This window comes from Oryza sativa, chromosome 6 (genome assembly GCF_034140825.1).
Source record: "Oryza sativa Japonica Group chromosome 6, ASM3414082v1".
NCBI classification, from domain to species: domain Eukaryota; kingdom Viridiplantae; phylum Streptophyta; class Magnoliopsida; order Poales; family Poaceae; genus Oryza; species Oryza sativa.
The window spans coordinates 1,659,334-1,675,848 of record NC_089040.1 but is presented as its reverse complement, the minus strand read 5'-3'; the positions used below and the strand labels follow the sequence as shown (position 1 = coordinate 1,675,848).

Sequence of the window (16,515 nt, the reverse complement as noted above, 5' to 3'; positions counted from 1 at the left end):
CTAAAAAAACAACCTAAGATAAGAATTTGGCACTACTTAGAATGATGAATCTGGATAATCTTATGTCCAGATTCATTGTCTTTTTTTAACTGATGGAGTAATTATTATCGATTAAACACCTAATAAATATTTTTTGTCTGGGGATATATATATCTATCGTTGATGGAATCTACATCCGTAAGCTGAAAGTAACAGAATCTAGTAGGAATCTGGAAGCGTGGCCACAGCAAACTCATCTCTCTGAGGTGTTCGATTCTTGCAAGAAAACAAGAAATGCTGAAAAATTGCTTCATCCACGCCAAGTCATCAGCCTTGTCAATTTTAGAGAGGCATGTGTTATCCACAAGATGAAACCGTTTCAATTGCCCTCTAAACCCTTTGCATAAAATTGTCATTTCAACTTGATTACTTGCAAAGAGCTACATAATTATTAGTAAGGATGTACATATGCTAATTTGGAGACACCAACATGTTATTTTGGACCGGATGATTGACTAACTTATGATAATTATTCGAGGGTATAAATGATTAAATTTTATAAAGTTAAAACTAGATTTAAAATAGTCCTAAAATTTATATACACAAAGTTTTTTAAAAAGAAAAAAAAGTGTCGCTTTGAAACTCGAGAAGCGTGCGCACTCATCGCTTAAAAAGAAATATTTAATATTAAACTACACTTAAAAATTCCTAGCAAAACCACTAGTTACCAACCACATAGACTTTGCCAAAAAGAAAATCACTGTTTAGAGAACCTACAGAAATCATTAATATTTAATACAAGCTTTTCCCCTAACAATGTTTCAACTTGTTAGATAACTAAAAGACAACATGCCTCTATACTTTATTTACATGCAAGATTCAACACACACAAGTACACAACTACTCAAGGTAGTAGCCAGAAGGCCAACACATCTTACACGTGTAAGAATAGAACAAAACGGGGTGCAGAGCGGTGTGCACGTAGCAGGACGCCCTGCATACGTGTGCGTGATTGGGTGGCGCAACCGAAAACGACCTGATCCAATGCAAACGCAACGTAGCAATCACGATTGCCCCCACGGAATCGCACATCATCACTAGCCGGATAATTACTTTCGTTTACGGCAGTATCAACACTCGCACCCACTTATGTGCCGCTGAATTATACATGGGACCCACTGCTCGTGGGGCCTACACAGTGTGATAATACTCCATCCGTTTCATCGTATTATAAGATGCTTTGAATTTTGAACGCAAAACAAATATAATATCAATACATATTTAATATTAGATTTAATATAAGTACTTTGGGGTTGTAGATGTTGCTGTGTTTTTTAATAGAGTGAATTCATGATAAAATGATAATATGCTTTTGAGAGGAATCTATGCATATGATTTTCTTTTATTGATGACTAAAGTTTTAACAATTTTAAAAGTTTGATGAGTCTTATCGTAAACATTAAATATTCAAAATCAGAGTGAGTATAAGTTAACAATGACCGGTGACTAGTGATACAAGTTCCGTGTGTATTGCGGACTTTTGGGTGATATATCTATCTGCTGGTTAATTGTCAGTTTGTCACTACTTCTAGCTCAACTGTGGTGGACGAAGCGTCAAAGCAAAGCATGGCGAAAAACGCTACAATCAAATAAATGTAGAGGACATCAGAGAATGGCAAACATTCTCCCTTTTTCTAAGAAAGAAGAAGAAGAGAAATGTGTTCCCTAAAAAAAAAAGGAGAGAAATGTGAATGAAGGATATGATAAGGATAGGCAAGAAGGGGTGGTTGGCAGGTGAGCCTGGTTTAGGCAGATAAAACTCCCTTGTTCTGAAGTGCAGATCTCAGATTAATTTAGGCCTATTTTAGAACATAGGATTTATTCAAGGAATTTCGTAGGAATTAAACTGTTTCACATGAAATTCAGTAAAATTCCTGCATTTCAAAGATCCATCCTATATTGCGTCGGATAGCATATGACAAATAGACATTGATTGGGTGTAGGAGTACTGTATTTTCTGACTGTTGATAATGTCGTAGCCTCGTCAACCAAGCAGGCCAGTGCTGTACCTTTAACAGCAGCAATCCCCAATTTCTTCTGAAGACAGCAAAACAAAACACAATTATGATGTTCACTTGCATAATACTTCTACCAAAACACCACCCATAAAAAAAGGTACATATTATTAATTTGACGGCCACATTTTGTCAAAACCGGCGTCGGTACATCATCCGTTCCTCATCAGCGGCGCCAAAAAAAATAATTCAGAATCGTCAGCTGCAGCAACGGGCAGCCTACCAGGCTAGCAGCTGTGCCATCTTTGTTTCAGAAGATACACACACCCATTTGACGCAGCACAAGATCTGCTGCTGACACAAGTCTCACTCATAATCAGTCGTCACATGATATTTTGGCCCTGCAGTCTGCAGACAGCTACCAAATTTCTTGCTTTCAGGCAAAATTGACACCTGAATCTGCATGGCGGTAACCACCGCCAACCACTAGCAAACTATGAGCAATTTTCTCATGGACTTAACAGCAAACTTTTATTGCTGCCAAGTGAGGATCAGAACAGTACAGTGTACTTGAAACTGACAGAGGAACGAATTCGTTTCTAGTGAGGCAGAAACATGGACATGCAAAACACATTGCATGGATTCTAGATGACATCAAAATTATTAGCCCTGGAGCTATTAATGTCAATAGTATAGTAGGATCTTTCAAGCATTCCATGGGTATCAAAAGGATCCAGTCTTGTACCGCTTTCCGAGATAAAGAATAGCATACAACAGAAAAGAAGCAGATATTTCTAAAAATAGCTACTCGTCCTTTCAACCGTTAATCCAACATGAAACATGAAAGCTGATCAAAGGGCGTTGATCATCCGCTTCATTTCTGCGGATCTCCTTGGGTCAGGTTCTGCTATGGCCCTTTCAGTCAAGACATGCTTTATTCGACACATTGACTTCTTCACCTGAAATCATGACAAGAATCAATGATGCAATGTTTCAACTACTGATTGAAGAACAGAAAAGACGCCATGAAATATGTTTGATATGCACCCTGACAAGAAATTCTAAGAAAATGTTATCTTAGGAAGCAAGTCATATCCGTAGTCACAAAATTATCTGTAATTCTGCTATGGAAATTGCTTTCAGGCATTCCACATAACTGTCTATCGACAATATATGGAAGGGATCATTTAGTTTAAGTACAAAAGGACAGTGCTTCTGGAGTCCTAACACACAAATAGTAGGTGTGAAGAATTTCAGTTATATGATTAAATCACTAAAATTAGCATTATTCAAGGACAAAAAAAAATAATGTTCTAAGAGAAACAAAATTGTGTAACTTGGATCAGTTGTGGCATTGGATTAACTAGACATGATTATGAGAGAGGCCAATGTCTGCTCTGTTTCTCAATCAAACAAGAACAAGTTGTAATTGATAAGGATATTCCAATAAGTAAAGTTCAAACGTTAAGAAATGAACAGCCAAACCAAGAAGTCAAGAAACCTTTTGATTTGCAATTAGCATATTACCGTCCACAGAATAAACAAGATAACGTCTAACAAAAAACATGTTGTCGTTAGATTACCATCCACAGAATAAACAAGATAATATCAACAAAAAGCATGATATAGTTATTTGATTAGTCACAATTCTTCCAAATTTTGTCCCGTATTGACCTAGTTACACAAAACTGAGAACTTAAATAGTCTCAGTTACTTGCATGAGGCAGGGTGTTAAGATGGCCGTGCAATACCTTGGAAACACGTTCAGGGTTTGGAAAACGCATATTCTCTGAATGTAGCATCTGGCGCTGACTCATAAGCATGTTCTTTTCCTTCAGAAGGACATACCATAGCTTCTGAAGGTCATCCCAGGATTTTAGGCGTAACTCGGAAGCCTTCCAACTACGGCCTGCCAATTAATAAAAAGAAAAGGCGGCACTGATAAGCTTTCTTGACAAAGATCATTGGATAATTTTATTTGATCATAACAGAGAACTTCATACCTAAACACCTGGATTAAATGCAAAGTGCTAGGGCTATGACATGACCATAAAGAAGCACCGACATGTTAATAACTATGTCCTTGTCAAGCACAGTATCAAAGCAACACTTCAGGCTTCTAGCATTGGCTTAGTGCATCAGAAGAAACCCAAAAACTAGATGTCAACATGCAAGAAAAACATTTGCAAACTAACCATAGTAAATTATTAATTCTGATCGGTAAGCTTTAAAATTCCTAATATATCATTCTTCTGATAGCTGTACCATATGTACGTGTACCTAGGCTTGCTAATGGATTCAATGGGCTGGATTTCAGTGTGGGTTGGCTTTCGGTGGGTGGAAATGGATTGATGCAGCTAATGGATAGGGGTGGATTGGATGGAGATGCAGAACGGTTTTGATTGCATTGGTTTTGGTTAGGAAAGTATTGGATTGGTTTTGGTTAGGAAAGTTCAGATAGAAAGTGGATTCAGCCCATGGGCATCCATTGGATTGTGCCCAAATCCCGTTCGTCTTCCTGCGACACTGGCAGGTGAAAGCCACGGCGCCGCCACCACTGTGCTCAACGCCACCGGTGGCTCAACACATTCCTCTCCACCTCCTGCACCCTTCTGCGCCACCAGTCATTGCCGGCGGCGGCAGGAGTACGACAGGGAGATCACCATGGTTCATCATCATCACTTCGTTGCCGTCCACTTCGCCAGTGCCGCCACAGCACCCCACCGGCTCATCATCATCACCTCGCGCCGCTCCCGCCGGCATCGGTGACCTCTTCCCAGCATGCGGGCCTGCTCGGCTGGCTGTTCGCGCTCGGCGCGGCGCCACTGCTGGTGGGGAGCGCGGCATCGGCTGTCACTGGTGGACCAGTAACAGCAAAGACGTTTTCGCCTCTGCTCTGGCTCACCGGGCTGTTGGACAGCAGCAATAATGTGGTGACATGCAAGCTGACGGTCAGCAGCGGGGCTCCCATGTGGCCGGAGTTCTCAGCAACAGCGACAGCGGCACCGGTGGTCAGCCTGATGCGTGGAGGAGGGTCTCAGCAACCACAGCTTTTGTGATACTGCAGTGGATATATACGCATCCAAGCATGGTGTCCAATGCATGGTGCATGCCACCATGGTTTTCCCAGGGACAGTTGAATCAAGGATTGGACACTGCGGTTCCAGTCCATGGATTTAGAATGGATTGAACCCACTTTACTAGAATGGTATGGACTGGTTTGGTTTGAAAATGTTCATGGATTGGATTGGTTTGGAGCTTGAAGAAGGAGAAGTGGTCTGGGTTGGTTTGGTTGGGGCAATAATGGATTGGATTTCAACCCATTAGCACCCCTATGTGTACCGACAGAAGCACTTAAGAACACATACAATCTACCACTGGCATCAACAGAATGTATCTGGAGATGCCTGGTTTCTGGCTTTACAAAGACCAAGACAGAAGATTCATACACAGATCATCGTAAGCCGTCTATATAGACCCTGGTATACGAAATCATTAATTTTCTTAAAAGGAAAACTCGGCTCTATGCTTGACCAGCAGGTCCAAAAATTGTGCTATTATTTTCGTTAATCTGGATTACAATCATGAGCAATACAATGTAATGGCATGCTCTCTAACAGAACCAGTTGTTCTGTGCTTCCAGAGCCTTTTCCACTAACTATTAACACAATGAAATTCCCAACCATAAGACATTTTAGAGCCGACTCGTTGCGAATTTCGCAAACCACAACGCAAACAAAACAAAACAAAATAAAATATCTAGTGGAGATGTAGAACGTGTGAATGATTATATAGGAAGGAAAAATGGGAGGTATGGATACCGTAGTGCGGAGGGGGCTTGTCTTCCTCGGTGCTCCTCTCGACCTCGAAGAACTCCTCCAGTGGGTTCTGCGCCTTCCTCACCACCGCGGCGGCCGCGGCGGTGGCATCAGATGCGGCGGCGGAGGAGGAGGAGAAGAGCCGCCTCCCCAGCGCCCTCGACAAGGACAGCATCACGACGGCGACGACCGACGGATCCGCAGATTGGGACGCGCGAAAACTTGGTCCGACGAGAGGAAAGGTCAGCGAGATACCGGCGGCGGCGGCGATGATCCACGGGAGGGGAGGGTTTAGATGCGAAAGGGTTTTTGCGTGGATTTGGTCGGGGAAATTTACGGTTGGGTTGGGGATTTTGCTACCTAGGAGGCTGACAGTTCGGGCCCACCTGTCTGTCTATGTGCTGTACAGTTCAGGCCCAAATTTTCTCAAATGAGCAAATTTGTGGTTTGGATTGAAGCTATTTTTTGACTATTTCAATAGTGTACTGTATGGATTTTTTGTTTGGTTCCAAATTTTACCTAGGCTAGTACGAATTCTCAAATTTGATAGTGTCAAAACCGGAACTGGGCTTTGACACAACCAATAATTTTGTTTGATTCCGAAGAGTCATCCTATATATCAAAAACAAAATTCATTTAAATTTCTACTGTTACATCAAAACAAGCCATTGCGATGGATTTGTAGTATGGTACCATGTCATGAAAATTTAGAGATGTGTTCTTTGGAGTGGATTGGGAACTGATCCCATGCACAGAAAACAAAACAGATTAGTTCATGGCTGATTAAGTATTAGTTAAAACAATTTAAGAATGAATTAATATAATTTTTTAAACAACTTTCCTATAACTTAGTTTAGAAAAAAATACAGTTTAACAGTTTGGAAACCGTGCGAACAAAAAACGTAAGTTGGGAACATCCAAAAATGAAATCAGCCTTAGAAAGGCGACTTTGAGGAGCTTTAAATGACAACATTTCAAGTTGCCAACACAAGTTCAACGAGAAGAGCTCCAAAAACTCAGGCCACAAGAGATACATAAACATATGTGATAAATTTCTCACCAACAAAATTGTGAGGCACTTGTCCTCTCATGAATCCTCACTATGCTAGCTGCCTAGCTCTCGCCTAAAACACGTTACATGAAAGGAAACCTTTTAAGGTGACCTTGTAAATTACAATGTGTGTACCAGAACGCTGCCAATTGTAACCTCACTGTCGAAAGAAGACAATGACGATTTCACCGAATGCTAAAATTTGATAACCCCTCCAGGTGAACCCCTATGATATCTCCCCAACTCTGAAGTTAGCAGAAGGTGAGCAATGTAATGGTGAAACAAGTGCTCATCATCCACGGCCTCTGCCCCTCCCTCTGCCTCTGCCTCTGCCTCCTCTCCCACCACCACCACCTCCTCCTCCACCTCTTCCACCACCACCACCTCCTCCTCTCCCACGACCTCCTCCTCCTCCTCTTCCTCTTCCTCTGCCACGGCTTCCACCGAACAAATAGTACTCGGCTTTGCCTTGTTTCAAGCCCAGGGATTGCACACCTCTCCTCTTGAAATCCTTGGGCTCTTCGTCATCAGATTCTTCGTTGCGCCTTCTTGAGCCTCTAGCGATGAATGAGATCTCGCGTGAACCACCAGGTCCATACTTTACCTCATCAAGTGCATTGGAGTTCCGCTGCCTCTCCAGAGCAGCTACCCTATCGCCAATAGGTAGAGCATCCTCATTGGCAAGGGAGGTGCTATTCAAAAATGCCTCAGCGTGACGGTCATCCTTGACTTCATACAACCTGCACGGTGGAGAGCAGTTGGCATAACTCCAATGCGCCACAAGAAAAGCATCCTCGGGAAATAGAACGAATAGCCCCCTCACTAATCTAAAAATGAAATGAATGGATGTGGCCAGAAGCCAGATCCCTCTATAGGATAGATAGAATGCAGCTTAACTCATGTAATTATGCACGTTGGCATTGCTTAAAACCAGTAAGCATGTGCCTATTACTCAATCATCAACCTAACCAACCGAGGCCATTGCAAACGATTTTTTTATAAAAAAAAGAATCAAATAATGGTAAATGCGCAATTTAACCTAACCAACTCACCTTATACGCTTTGAACTTTGCATGCCATTGTCACTGTCAGACTCTGCTGATGCATCAGATGAACTAGCATCTTCTTGTTCCTCATCATCACTAACAGTCTCAAAATGTTCCTCAATTAGACGAGGCTCCTTCAAAGATGTTTGAGGATGAAGTGCAAGATATTCTCTTGATTGTTCATCAATTTCAAAGTCCTGCCCACGTGATTAATGGGATTAGAAAACCAGATTAGCTTAAAAAATATAACATATGGTCAAAAGGCACAGCTGAGACATGACTCTAGCTGGAGAGCAACAGGTTAGCAGCCACTGTATCCAAGTGCTGTGAGACGCAATGTGCTAATTATAGCTCTAGTTATCTCCACACTCAACTTGTAATGAACAGTGGTGGTGGACCATGAAAATAGCATATACAACGTACAAGTTCAAGGGAGATAAGTTATCATTAGCAAGAACGGTGATATTTTTCTAGTACTATAGAGACACTTTTCAAATGCCTTTACAATACTTTCACAATACTATAAAGGTATTTTAAAAAATACCTAATAAGTGTCTTACGGTAAGAGGTATTTTATAAAATATCTATAAGATGGTAGATGTATTTTCTGAAGACATTAAATTGTACCACAATCCTATGAAACCAATGTAAAAAAATAAAATATTTTTCCTTGTTTTTGCCAATCCTTAAACTCATGATTAATTGTACAAATTATTCTCATCTACAAGGCACTAACCAACTCAACCCTAAGTATCACTTGTGTATTTGACTTGAGTTACTTATATTTAGTCATTTAGTTTTTTTTTATTCTAAGAAGTGTCTTTATAGTGTTTAAAGTGTCTCAACTGCAGAAACAGAACCTTTATATAGTAAAAGAAACAGTAATATACTGTTTAGCTGCTTAAGCAGTAAAGCACCAAGAGCTAGCATAGTTGGAAGGGGTCAAGCTTAGAGCATACATACATATATGTATTACATACCATGTGATTAAAATTTCTGTCATGCATCTACAATCTTGTGACCGTTTATTATTATTATTATTTGAAAGGAAATCTTGTAAAAGTATTTTACACTGGGCGGGGACAGGTTGGATTGCATACCTTATTTTCAAACATTTCTTTGAAACGAGGATCAGTCAACAATGCCTTGTTCATTTCCAGTTTCTTTTTCTTCTTCTTGATGCCTGATTTTTCATCATTCTCCAAATCAGCATCCATTTCCTCTTCCTCTTTAAGTATATTATCCATAATTTGCCTGTTAACCTTTGGTATTTTCACAACTTGCTGCATGAGGTAAAAAAGGGTCGACATTCATTAAGGTGATGATCAGGAACCTGTTACATGTTATACAGTCAAGGAACACACTCTCTATGGGCAGACATACCGTTATGCGAGATTTTCTCTGTTCTTCTATTTTCTTTTGCTTAACCTTCTCTTGAATATTCTCAGGATCAACAGCACTAGTAGCTAGTAGCTGAAAAGAAATGAAAATGTTAGTAAAGAGCATGTCCAATGTATTCGTTCCTGCAACCCAACCACACATACAAAAATACAAATATAGCAAGTCCATTTTTATATTCAACTCTAAGGTCAGATGGCTTTAGATGGGATATACATAATGACAAAAAAAAACTGGTCCACAAAAGAGTCTTCATGTTACTAGAGAGGTTGACTGCAACCATCCTACAGCAGCATGAATTCACTTAGATGTCCACGAAAACAGTTTACCTTCTTATATAGCTGAAGTTTCATCACATATCCATGCATATGCGCTCTCACAAGACCCTGATCAATGTACTTAGAGAGATCATATCGATCCATCTCATCTTTTGTTAAAAACTTGAAATCTTCATATACAATATTCTCTGTCTTCTCTTCCATTTCTTCCTGTTCAAGGAGAAATTCATAGTTGGTAGTGTTCAGCCAAGGTTTATTAGAACTAGAAAAATAGTGAAAATTATTCACTCACCGTTAGATTATCAAGATGCGAGCACCACTTTGGAGCAGGGCCCAATGCAGGAATAAAGTGGGCAGGGATCTGGCTATTGTCCAAAGCTAATAACATCAAACCACTGTTCCGGAAAACACAAACATCATTGATAGTACCACCATCTGGTTCAATGCTAGTCATGTTATTTCCCTGTAGAAAAGGGTAAGGCCATCATCCAACAAAGTTAATGCCTTCCAGGAAAAAATGAAGCCTGCACTTTCCAAAGAAAGAAAAATGGAAGAACTCACTGTATTAGGATCCCAAACTCTCACTATATGCTTGTCAGCAGTAATCAGCTTAGGTTCAGTAGAATTAAGTGTCTGGTGCCACTTAATACTTAATATTGGGCTACCATACCTGCAATAACAGCAAGTACATGATAATATATTATCCAATGCAGGAACATTTCAGCTATTGGCTACCACGGCTCAATCCCCCACCAGCAGCACCTTTGCTTTTATAAGATAAGATGATCCTGACTTGGAGCCAAGAGAATAACTTTTTGAAAAACTAGGTGGGGTTCACAATAAGATTTTCATAGAGAATCACATCTAGTAAGAGTATCTCATTTTCTCCAAAAGTCCTTATAGCTTTGACATGTACTAAAGGAATATGGTTTATGATGAAAGCATGAAACCTTTTCTTTTTAAAAGAAAAGATACCGAACTTACATATGATCCTTAACTCGCAAAGGGGAAGACATACGTAGATCATATATTGCTACCTGCAGAAAATCCCAAACATTTAAGACTAAAAAATGATAAACAAAAATCGTCATTTTTACAGATTGGGTTGTCCATGAACATATAAAGTAATATGCCTATCCATCACCGAAGAAAAGGTAATGCTGAAAACGCTAGATATGAAACTGCATATAGCTTGTTACAGAATACAGAAATAAATTAGTTAACTCTGGTAGTACAATGGCAGTAAGTATAATAAAAACTATAAATTCAGGAAAAGAATTTGCAACTTAGGTGGCAGTGAAAATCAAAGGAGAATAATGATGAACCTCACCTTTCCTGTGCTGCTCCCTACTGCCATAAGGTATCCTTGGTTTTCATCGAATTGCAGAGATGTGACCTCCTGCAATTTTAAAGCATGAGAACACCCAGAATAACGTCAAAAATGTAACAATTAGCTACTCCACAATGCAACACCTGATTAAAATCTTCAGGAGAGACAGCTGTGTTAATTCTGCCAACAGAAGATTTTCTCCTCATATCAAAGCACTCAACCACACCATCCTCACCACCACAAGCAATGAGCCCATGTATGTTACTGGGAGTACAACAAATAAAAAGAGAGAATTGAACTACTTGATAAGCTTGGCATTTTCAAAAATATACAAGTCAATAACAAAGAACTACCTCCGAGAAACCACATTTATTGCTGGAGATTGAGATGAAAGAGATGCAAGGAATCGTCCCTGCATTAAGTACATTAAGAAATGATCAAATTCATTCTCTGAAAAGACTGAAAGCAAATGATGAGAAGAAAACACCATTGTAATGTTGCAACTATTAGCAACTTAATACAAGGTATATGAAGAATATTTAGTTAGATTCAGGATAGATGATGAGAAAAATTAATCAGAGGATATGCGATAAAGCTATAGTTAGGCTTACATTCAAACAACCTAATTAAGTATCATCTCTATCTTGGTTCTGTACTAACAGGTGCCAAACAAAGTATAGTATGATTTTTCCTAAGACTAAGGTAACCAGATATTTAAAATACATATCAATGATGAAGAAAGAAAACAGACCTGCTCTAAATTGATTCTATACACATCTGGTGATGAAGCAGCGCAAAGCAAATCACAAGACCAGCAATCATATGCCATATCTCTTCCCATTCTGTCAAAATGGAAATCAGCAACATGCAAAATTAAGGCAAGTTATGTATTGAAACATTCCATTACTATAGTGTTATCAGTTATCATCATCTCAAAGAAGCTTAGTTTAGACCCATGATATAAGAAGAGATACAAAATGTAGAAACTAAAAGAAAAAATCATTATGCAGCAGATAGACAACTATGTTTGCACAGGCAACAGGGAGCTCTTACTACTTTCTAGCATACTAAACATGTAACCAACAATAATTACATAGCTCTGACTGGCCATAAGACACTAAAAGAATGTTGATAATAGGGCAGTCAAAATGTATTGAATTAAGACAGAACAATGAAATGCGAGAAATATCCTTCAGTAAGATTGGTGGAGCCAAAAATGTACCATACCAAATAATTGGTAGTACGAAAACCTAGGCAGGTTTGGGCACTACCAAATTTGATAGGGTATAGTACTGCTAATTAGAACTTAGAACTAGTGTGGCAAAATTTGGCACCAAACCAAACATCAAGATGACACAATTTAAGTTGCCAAAACTTTGGTAGGGCAAAATTTGGTACTAATCCAGACCAGCCCATATAACTAAGTCTGCATCTGGCAACAGGTGGCTGTTTAGTACTACTATACTACATGTGATACTCCATGTATTGCTGCAGGAATTTGCATGTAGAAATCAAGAGGCAGACATGGAGGTGCAAGATGGAGAAAATTAAACAGAATACTGTCAATGCCAGATGAAAATTATTGATTTTATTACCATGCTCACTGTTATCTTCTCTAGACTACTTTGTTTGGAAATCACGGAAAAGAAGAGAAAATGATGTGATCATGTTGTTTTAGTTTTGCTAAAGCTTCATCCTGATCAGACTCCAAAGACTCAAAAAAAAACCTGAGATATATCTCATCCTTGGCAGCGACGAAATGGAAATTATGCAGCCAGTGCCAAGGCCAAAAATGCCCAAATAGTTGGCCTTTTCAGCATGAGCAGCAGGAGGTGGGCTAAAGCAATGCAACCAAGTCGATGACTTAACATGCACCTAATCAGCAGTAGGAGCACAGAAGAGTAGCGTTTAAAATGAGCTGGGTTTAATCAGCATGAGAGGCAGGAGGGAAGTTAGAATGTTAATGGTTCAAATATTAATTCTGACAGTTTATGTGTTCTTGAAGATGTCGCTTCACTTTACCAAAGGGCCAAGTAGTTAGTGCATGAAAAGTATATAAGAAATAGGATGTAGGTGATAAGGACAGACTAACCTTGGAATTCTCAAGCTATAGTGTCTACCGTACTTTGCATGCAGGCATACAGAACGGTCAGCACACAAAAATGCAAGTTTTGAGTAATCATCACCAAGGACCTACAGAAAGATGCAATATGTGTTATTAGATAGAAAATATACAAAAGGAAAGATACAGAGGTTGGCACCTACAAGCATAGTAGACAATTTTGAGCAGTTAATCTCCAATGGTTTGTATCAATGTGGAAATACTTTAAATTACATCCCACGACAAAGCATGAACTCATAGCGGAAAGTATAAAACTCTCATAAGCAAAATAAATTCAACAGAGATGTACTACAGTCTAAGTTAACAATCTAATTTGTTACACAGCTAATGAAAATGCAAGTTTCTGATTTGTGGAAAATTCAAATGTCTTCTCCATAGTAAAAGAGGAATGAGCTTCACTAGAGCCTAGTCCCACCTGGAAATCTACAATTTCTGAAATCATGTGCCTCTCAAACTTCATTGATAACTCCTTCAATTCATAGACTTTAACTTGTGGGGGGTAAATACCTGACATCATAGACAGAAGAATTCCACTTACATACAGAGGTGTAAACAATCTGATGAAAGTGACAATACTGAAACACATTAAAGGTGAAGATTAAACTAACAAGTGATATTACAAACTAAAGAAAAAAGGTGTAGAGCATGAATTACATGGATTGTTTCTGAAGGCATGGGATTATTCAAAGTTGGACTCACAATAAGCAAACATAAACGCAAGCTTCTCCAAGAAACGCCTTAGTGGTTTAAATGTTTTGACTCTGACTTCAAATGAAGCACAAGCCAAGGACATAGTAGGGGGACGATGAAGCGCAAGCCAATGACATAGTAGGGGGACGGCAGCATTCCACGATAATTGTGTGATGCTCCAATGCCAACTCGCACCCAGAACATGAGCTTTCATCTTAACTTCGCTAGACTATGCGAACTCATCTGAGTGAGGCAAGGATGAAAGCTCAATTATAGGTGTGGACATGGACGCAGAAAGACACTACAGACTAAAGATATTGTTGGACACCTATTCCTTCAGCAACTTATGCGAACTGACTCCTGAACCACCATTACGTTATATTGACGCACTGCCTTTTATTCCAGGGTATATGTTAGTTATATGCCTTTCTGAGTATGCACTGTGGAGTTTAACCTGATCAAAGCAACGCCGGTGCAGAAAATGGTGGATTCAGCGAGCTCGCATACCTGAGGCGATCACATACTGCTCATCCGGTGTCACCTTGATCTTGGTGGTGGCGGTCTCGAACCTCAGGTCATGGATCAAATCCAGCCTCCGCTGATACTCTAAAAAGACCCCCAAAAAAAAAGGACAGCAACACGACAATAAATGAGAAAATACATGTCATTTGCACAAGAAAAAAGAACCCAAAATAGAGAGAGCAGATGAGCGTGAGGCGAGTTAGGATGCCTGCGTCCTTGCGGAGGGCGCGCTTCTTCTTCGAGAGGACCCATGGGGCGACGTAGCGGTTGCCGGTGATGGAGTAGAGCTTGACGCCGTTGATGGAGGTTGACCTGAGGGTCCCCGCGCCGTTGTTCGACGCCATGCTCCCCTCCTCCTCTGAAACCCTGTACCGCCGCACTTGCCCTAGCTCTCGTCGGCGACCGACGCCGGCGACTCGTCGTCGAGCGGCGCCGTCGGGGGCGGCGGGTGCTAGGGTTTTAGCAGGTTGGAGGGAAAATTCGGCGGGTGGGGTGGAGCGCTCGCCGGCTATAACCGGAGGGCCGCCTAGAAAGCAGCTGCCGTTGGATTAAGCCTCTGGGTTCTTCACCGTTGGATCTAGTCTGATCAACTCGGTGGGCCACGTTGCCATGGGCTTATCAGCCCATTGGTTTCCCGCGCTGGGCCTTTCGTGAATATCTGGGCCCGTTAAGTATGACTTCTATCTTCTTTTCAGATTCTTGTAGAAAATAATAAGTGAATAAAAATTCACAAAACTATATATATTTTGATCAAACTATCACAAAACTATATATTTAAGGTGTTGTATCGCATAACTACAGATTTAGCACTAAATTTATCCCAAAACTATAGATTTAAGGCTAAATATCACAAAACTAAACAATTAATATTAAAGTTATCACAAACTATAGCTTTAGAGTTTAAATCCTTAGCATAGTTGTTATGTTGGAGCTATATTTTTTTTGACTGGGATAATTTAGTTATTACTAAATATGTAGTTTTATAACACTTTATTTTAAATATATAGTTTGTGATAATTTAATGTTAAATATGTAGTTTTGTGATACACCGAGTTAAATCTGTAGTTTTGTGATAGTTTGATCATAATATTTGTAGTTTTGTGAAATTTACTCAAAATAAATTTTGCAAAATTATCAAGAAAGAAGGAAACATGAGAAGGGAAAAAAACCCACCCTCATCCTACACATACAGGTCTTGTTACAAGAAAATACAACCAAAAGCAATCTCATCCAGTCACCCTACACATCTTTATTGAAAGGGTCACCCTACACATTTGGCTACTTATTCTTGAAAATTAGGTTATTGGGTTGTGTTTTAGTGGGTTCTCTAGCCTGTGTGTACTGGTTATTTAATAGTTGGATTAGCCTTTTTTTACCGATATTTATAACATTTATGTGTGTATTATAATCTTGTAATTATATCATACTAATATATCACAACAACATAGTATAAAACCATATAATCCTAATATAACATTACACCCTCTCCAATGCTAATATAACATTAGAACCAACTCTAATTTTTTTTTCTAATGTAGAAGTATAGTCAGTGTCAAATGCTTTTCTATGAAGATGTGCCAACTTAGCGGCGGCACATGGCCCCAAACCGGAGAGAGAAAAACCCATTAGCACAACTTTATTATAACATTTTTTTTAGCTATTTATGTGCAAAAGTAAGTTGACAAAAATTCGATGATCGGTATCATGTGTCAGGTATGTGCTTTGATGATTCATCTTGTTAGTGCGTCGCATGCCTCATGCCCACGCACATAAAAAAAAAAGAAGTATGCCCAATTCATGTTCCCTTGATTTTTTATTCGACATAGAATGAAGTAAGGATTATACATGTAGTTTTTAAAATTTAACCCTAAATTACATTTACTCTAGACTCTAAATTTCTAAAGACGAAACTAAGACAAGTCCTTATTGCTTAACTTTAGAAACAACTTGTTTTCCCACCGGGAAAAACTTGAAAAGAGTTTGTTTGAAAAAAAAAGGTTGTTTTTCTTTTATCTGTTTTTTTTTGAAATAACAGGAAAAATCGTTTTTCGTGAGGTGGATGGAGTATCCGGGATCCCTGAACAAATTGCTGCTTCACAAAAAAACAAAAAACAAAAAACGTAGCACCAGTAGCCGCCTTTTCCCCATCTCCACTGGCCGCCGCCGGCGACATCGCCGGCGCCGCCGAGCTCCACCGCTCCGATCCCACTCCGAACAGCCGAGCTGCGGTTTCCAAGGAACCGCGGGCGAGCCGAGCCCGACCCGT

At 39.7% G+C, this 16,515-nt stretch overlaps 2 protein-coding genes across 2 annotated transcripts; both read right to left on the bottom strand.

Annotated features, from left to right (window-relative positions):
* Positions 1 to 2,610: 2,610 nt before the first annotated feature.
* On the bottom strand, positions 2,611 to 6,137 carry LOC4339986 (uncharacterized). The gene is made up of 3 exons (XM_015786066.2): positions 5,816 to 6,137; positions 3,746 to 3,903; positions 2,611 to 2,953 (listed from the first exon to the last, which is right to left on the bottom strand). The coding sequence occupies exons 1-3, from the start codon at positions 5,985 to 5,987 to the stop codon at positions 2,846 to 2,848; spliced, it is 438 nt and encodes a 145-aa protein (XP_015641552.1). The 5' UTR covers positions 5,988 to 6,137; the 3' UTR covers positions 2,611 to 2,845.
* A 599-nt stretch (positions 6,138 to 6,736) lies between these two features.
* On the bottom strand, positions 6,737 to 14,734 carry LOC4339985 (uncharacterized). The gene is made up of 16 exons (XM_015789062.3): positions 14,458 to 14,734; positions 14,235 to 14,333; positions 13,453 to 13,544; positions 13,008 to 13,108; positions 11,667 to 11,757; positions 11,269 to 11,327; positions 11,059 to 11,179; positions 10,916 to 10,984; positions 10,570 to 10,622; positions 10,147 to 10,255; positions 9,878 to 10,048; positions 9,637 to 9,795; positions 9,293 to 9,382; positions 9,010 to 9,192; positions 7,916 to 8,106; positions 6,737 to 7,603 (listed from the first exon to the last, which is right to left on the bottom strand). The coding sequence occupies exons 1-16, from the start codon at positions 14,591 to 14,593 to the stop codon at positions 7,156 to 7,158; spliced, it is 2,172 nt and encodes a 723-aa protein (XP_015644548.1). The 5' UTR covers positions 14,594 to 14,734; the 3' UTR covers positions 6,737 to 7,155.
* Between the last annotated feature and the right edge of the window lie 1,781 nt (positions 14,735 to 16,515).

Bases quoted from the DNA above. Each gene is read 5' to 3' on its own strand.
- LOC4339986 (XM_015786066.2), bottom strand. From the start codon at position 5,987: ATGCTGTCCTTGTCGAGGGCGCTGGGGAGGCGGCTCTTCTCCTCCTCC. The intron at 3,904-5,815 runs GTATCCATACCT...ATTAATTGGCAG, and splicing joins CAAGCCCCCTCCGCACTACG to GCCGTAGTTGGAAGGCTTCC. The intron at 2,954-3,745 runs GTATTGCACGGC...TCATGATTTCAG, and splicing joins ACCCTGAACGTGTTTCCAAG to GTGAAGAAGTCAATGTGTCG.
- LOC4339985 (XM_015789062.3), bottom strand. From the start codon at position 14,593: ATGGCGTCGAACAACGGCGCGGGGACCCTCAGGTCAACCTCCATCAAC. The intron at 10,985-11,058 runs GTGTTGCATTGT...TTAAAATTGCAG, and splicing joins CTCCTGAAGATTTTAATCAG to GAGGTCACATCTCTGCAATT. The intron at 9,796-9,877 runs GTGAGTGAATAA...CTCCTTGAACAG, and splicing joins CGCATCTTGATAATCTAACG to GAAGAAATGGAAGAGAAGAC.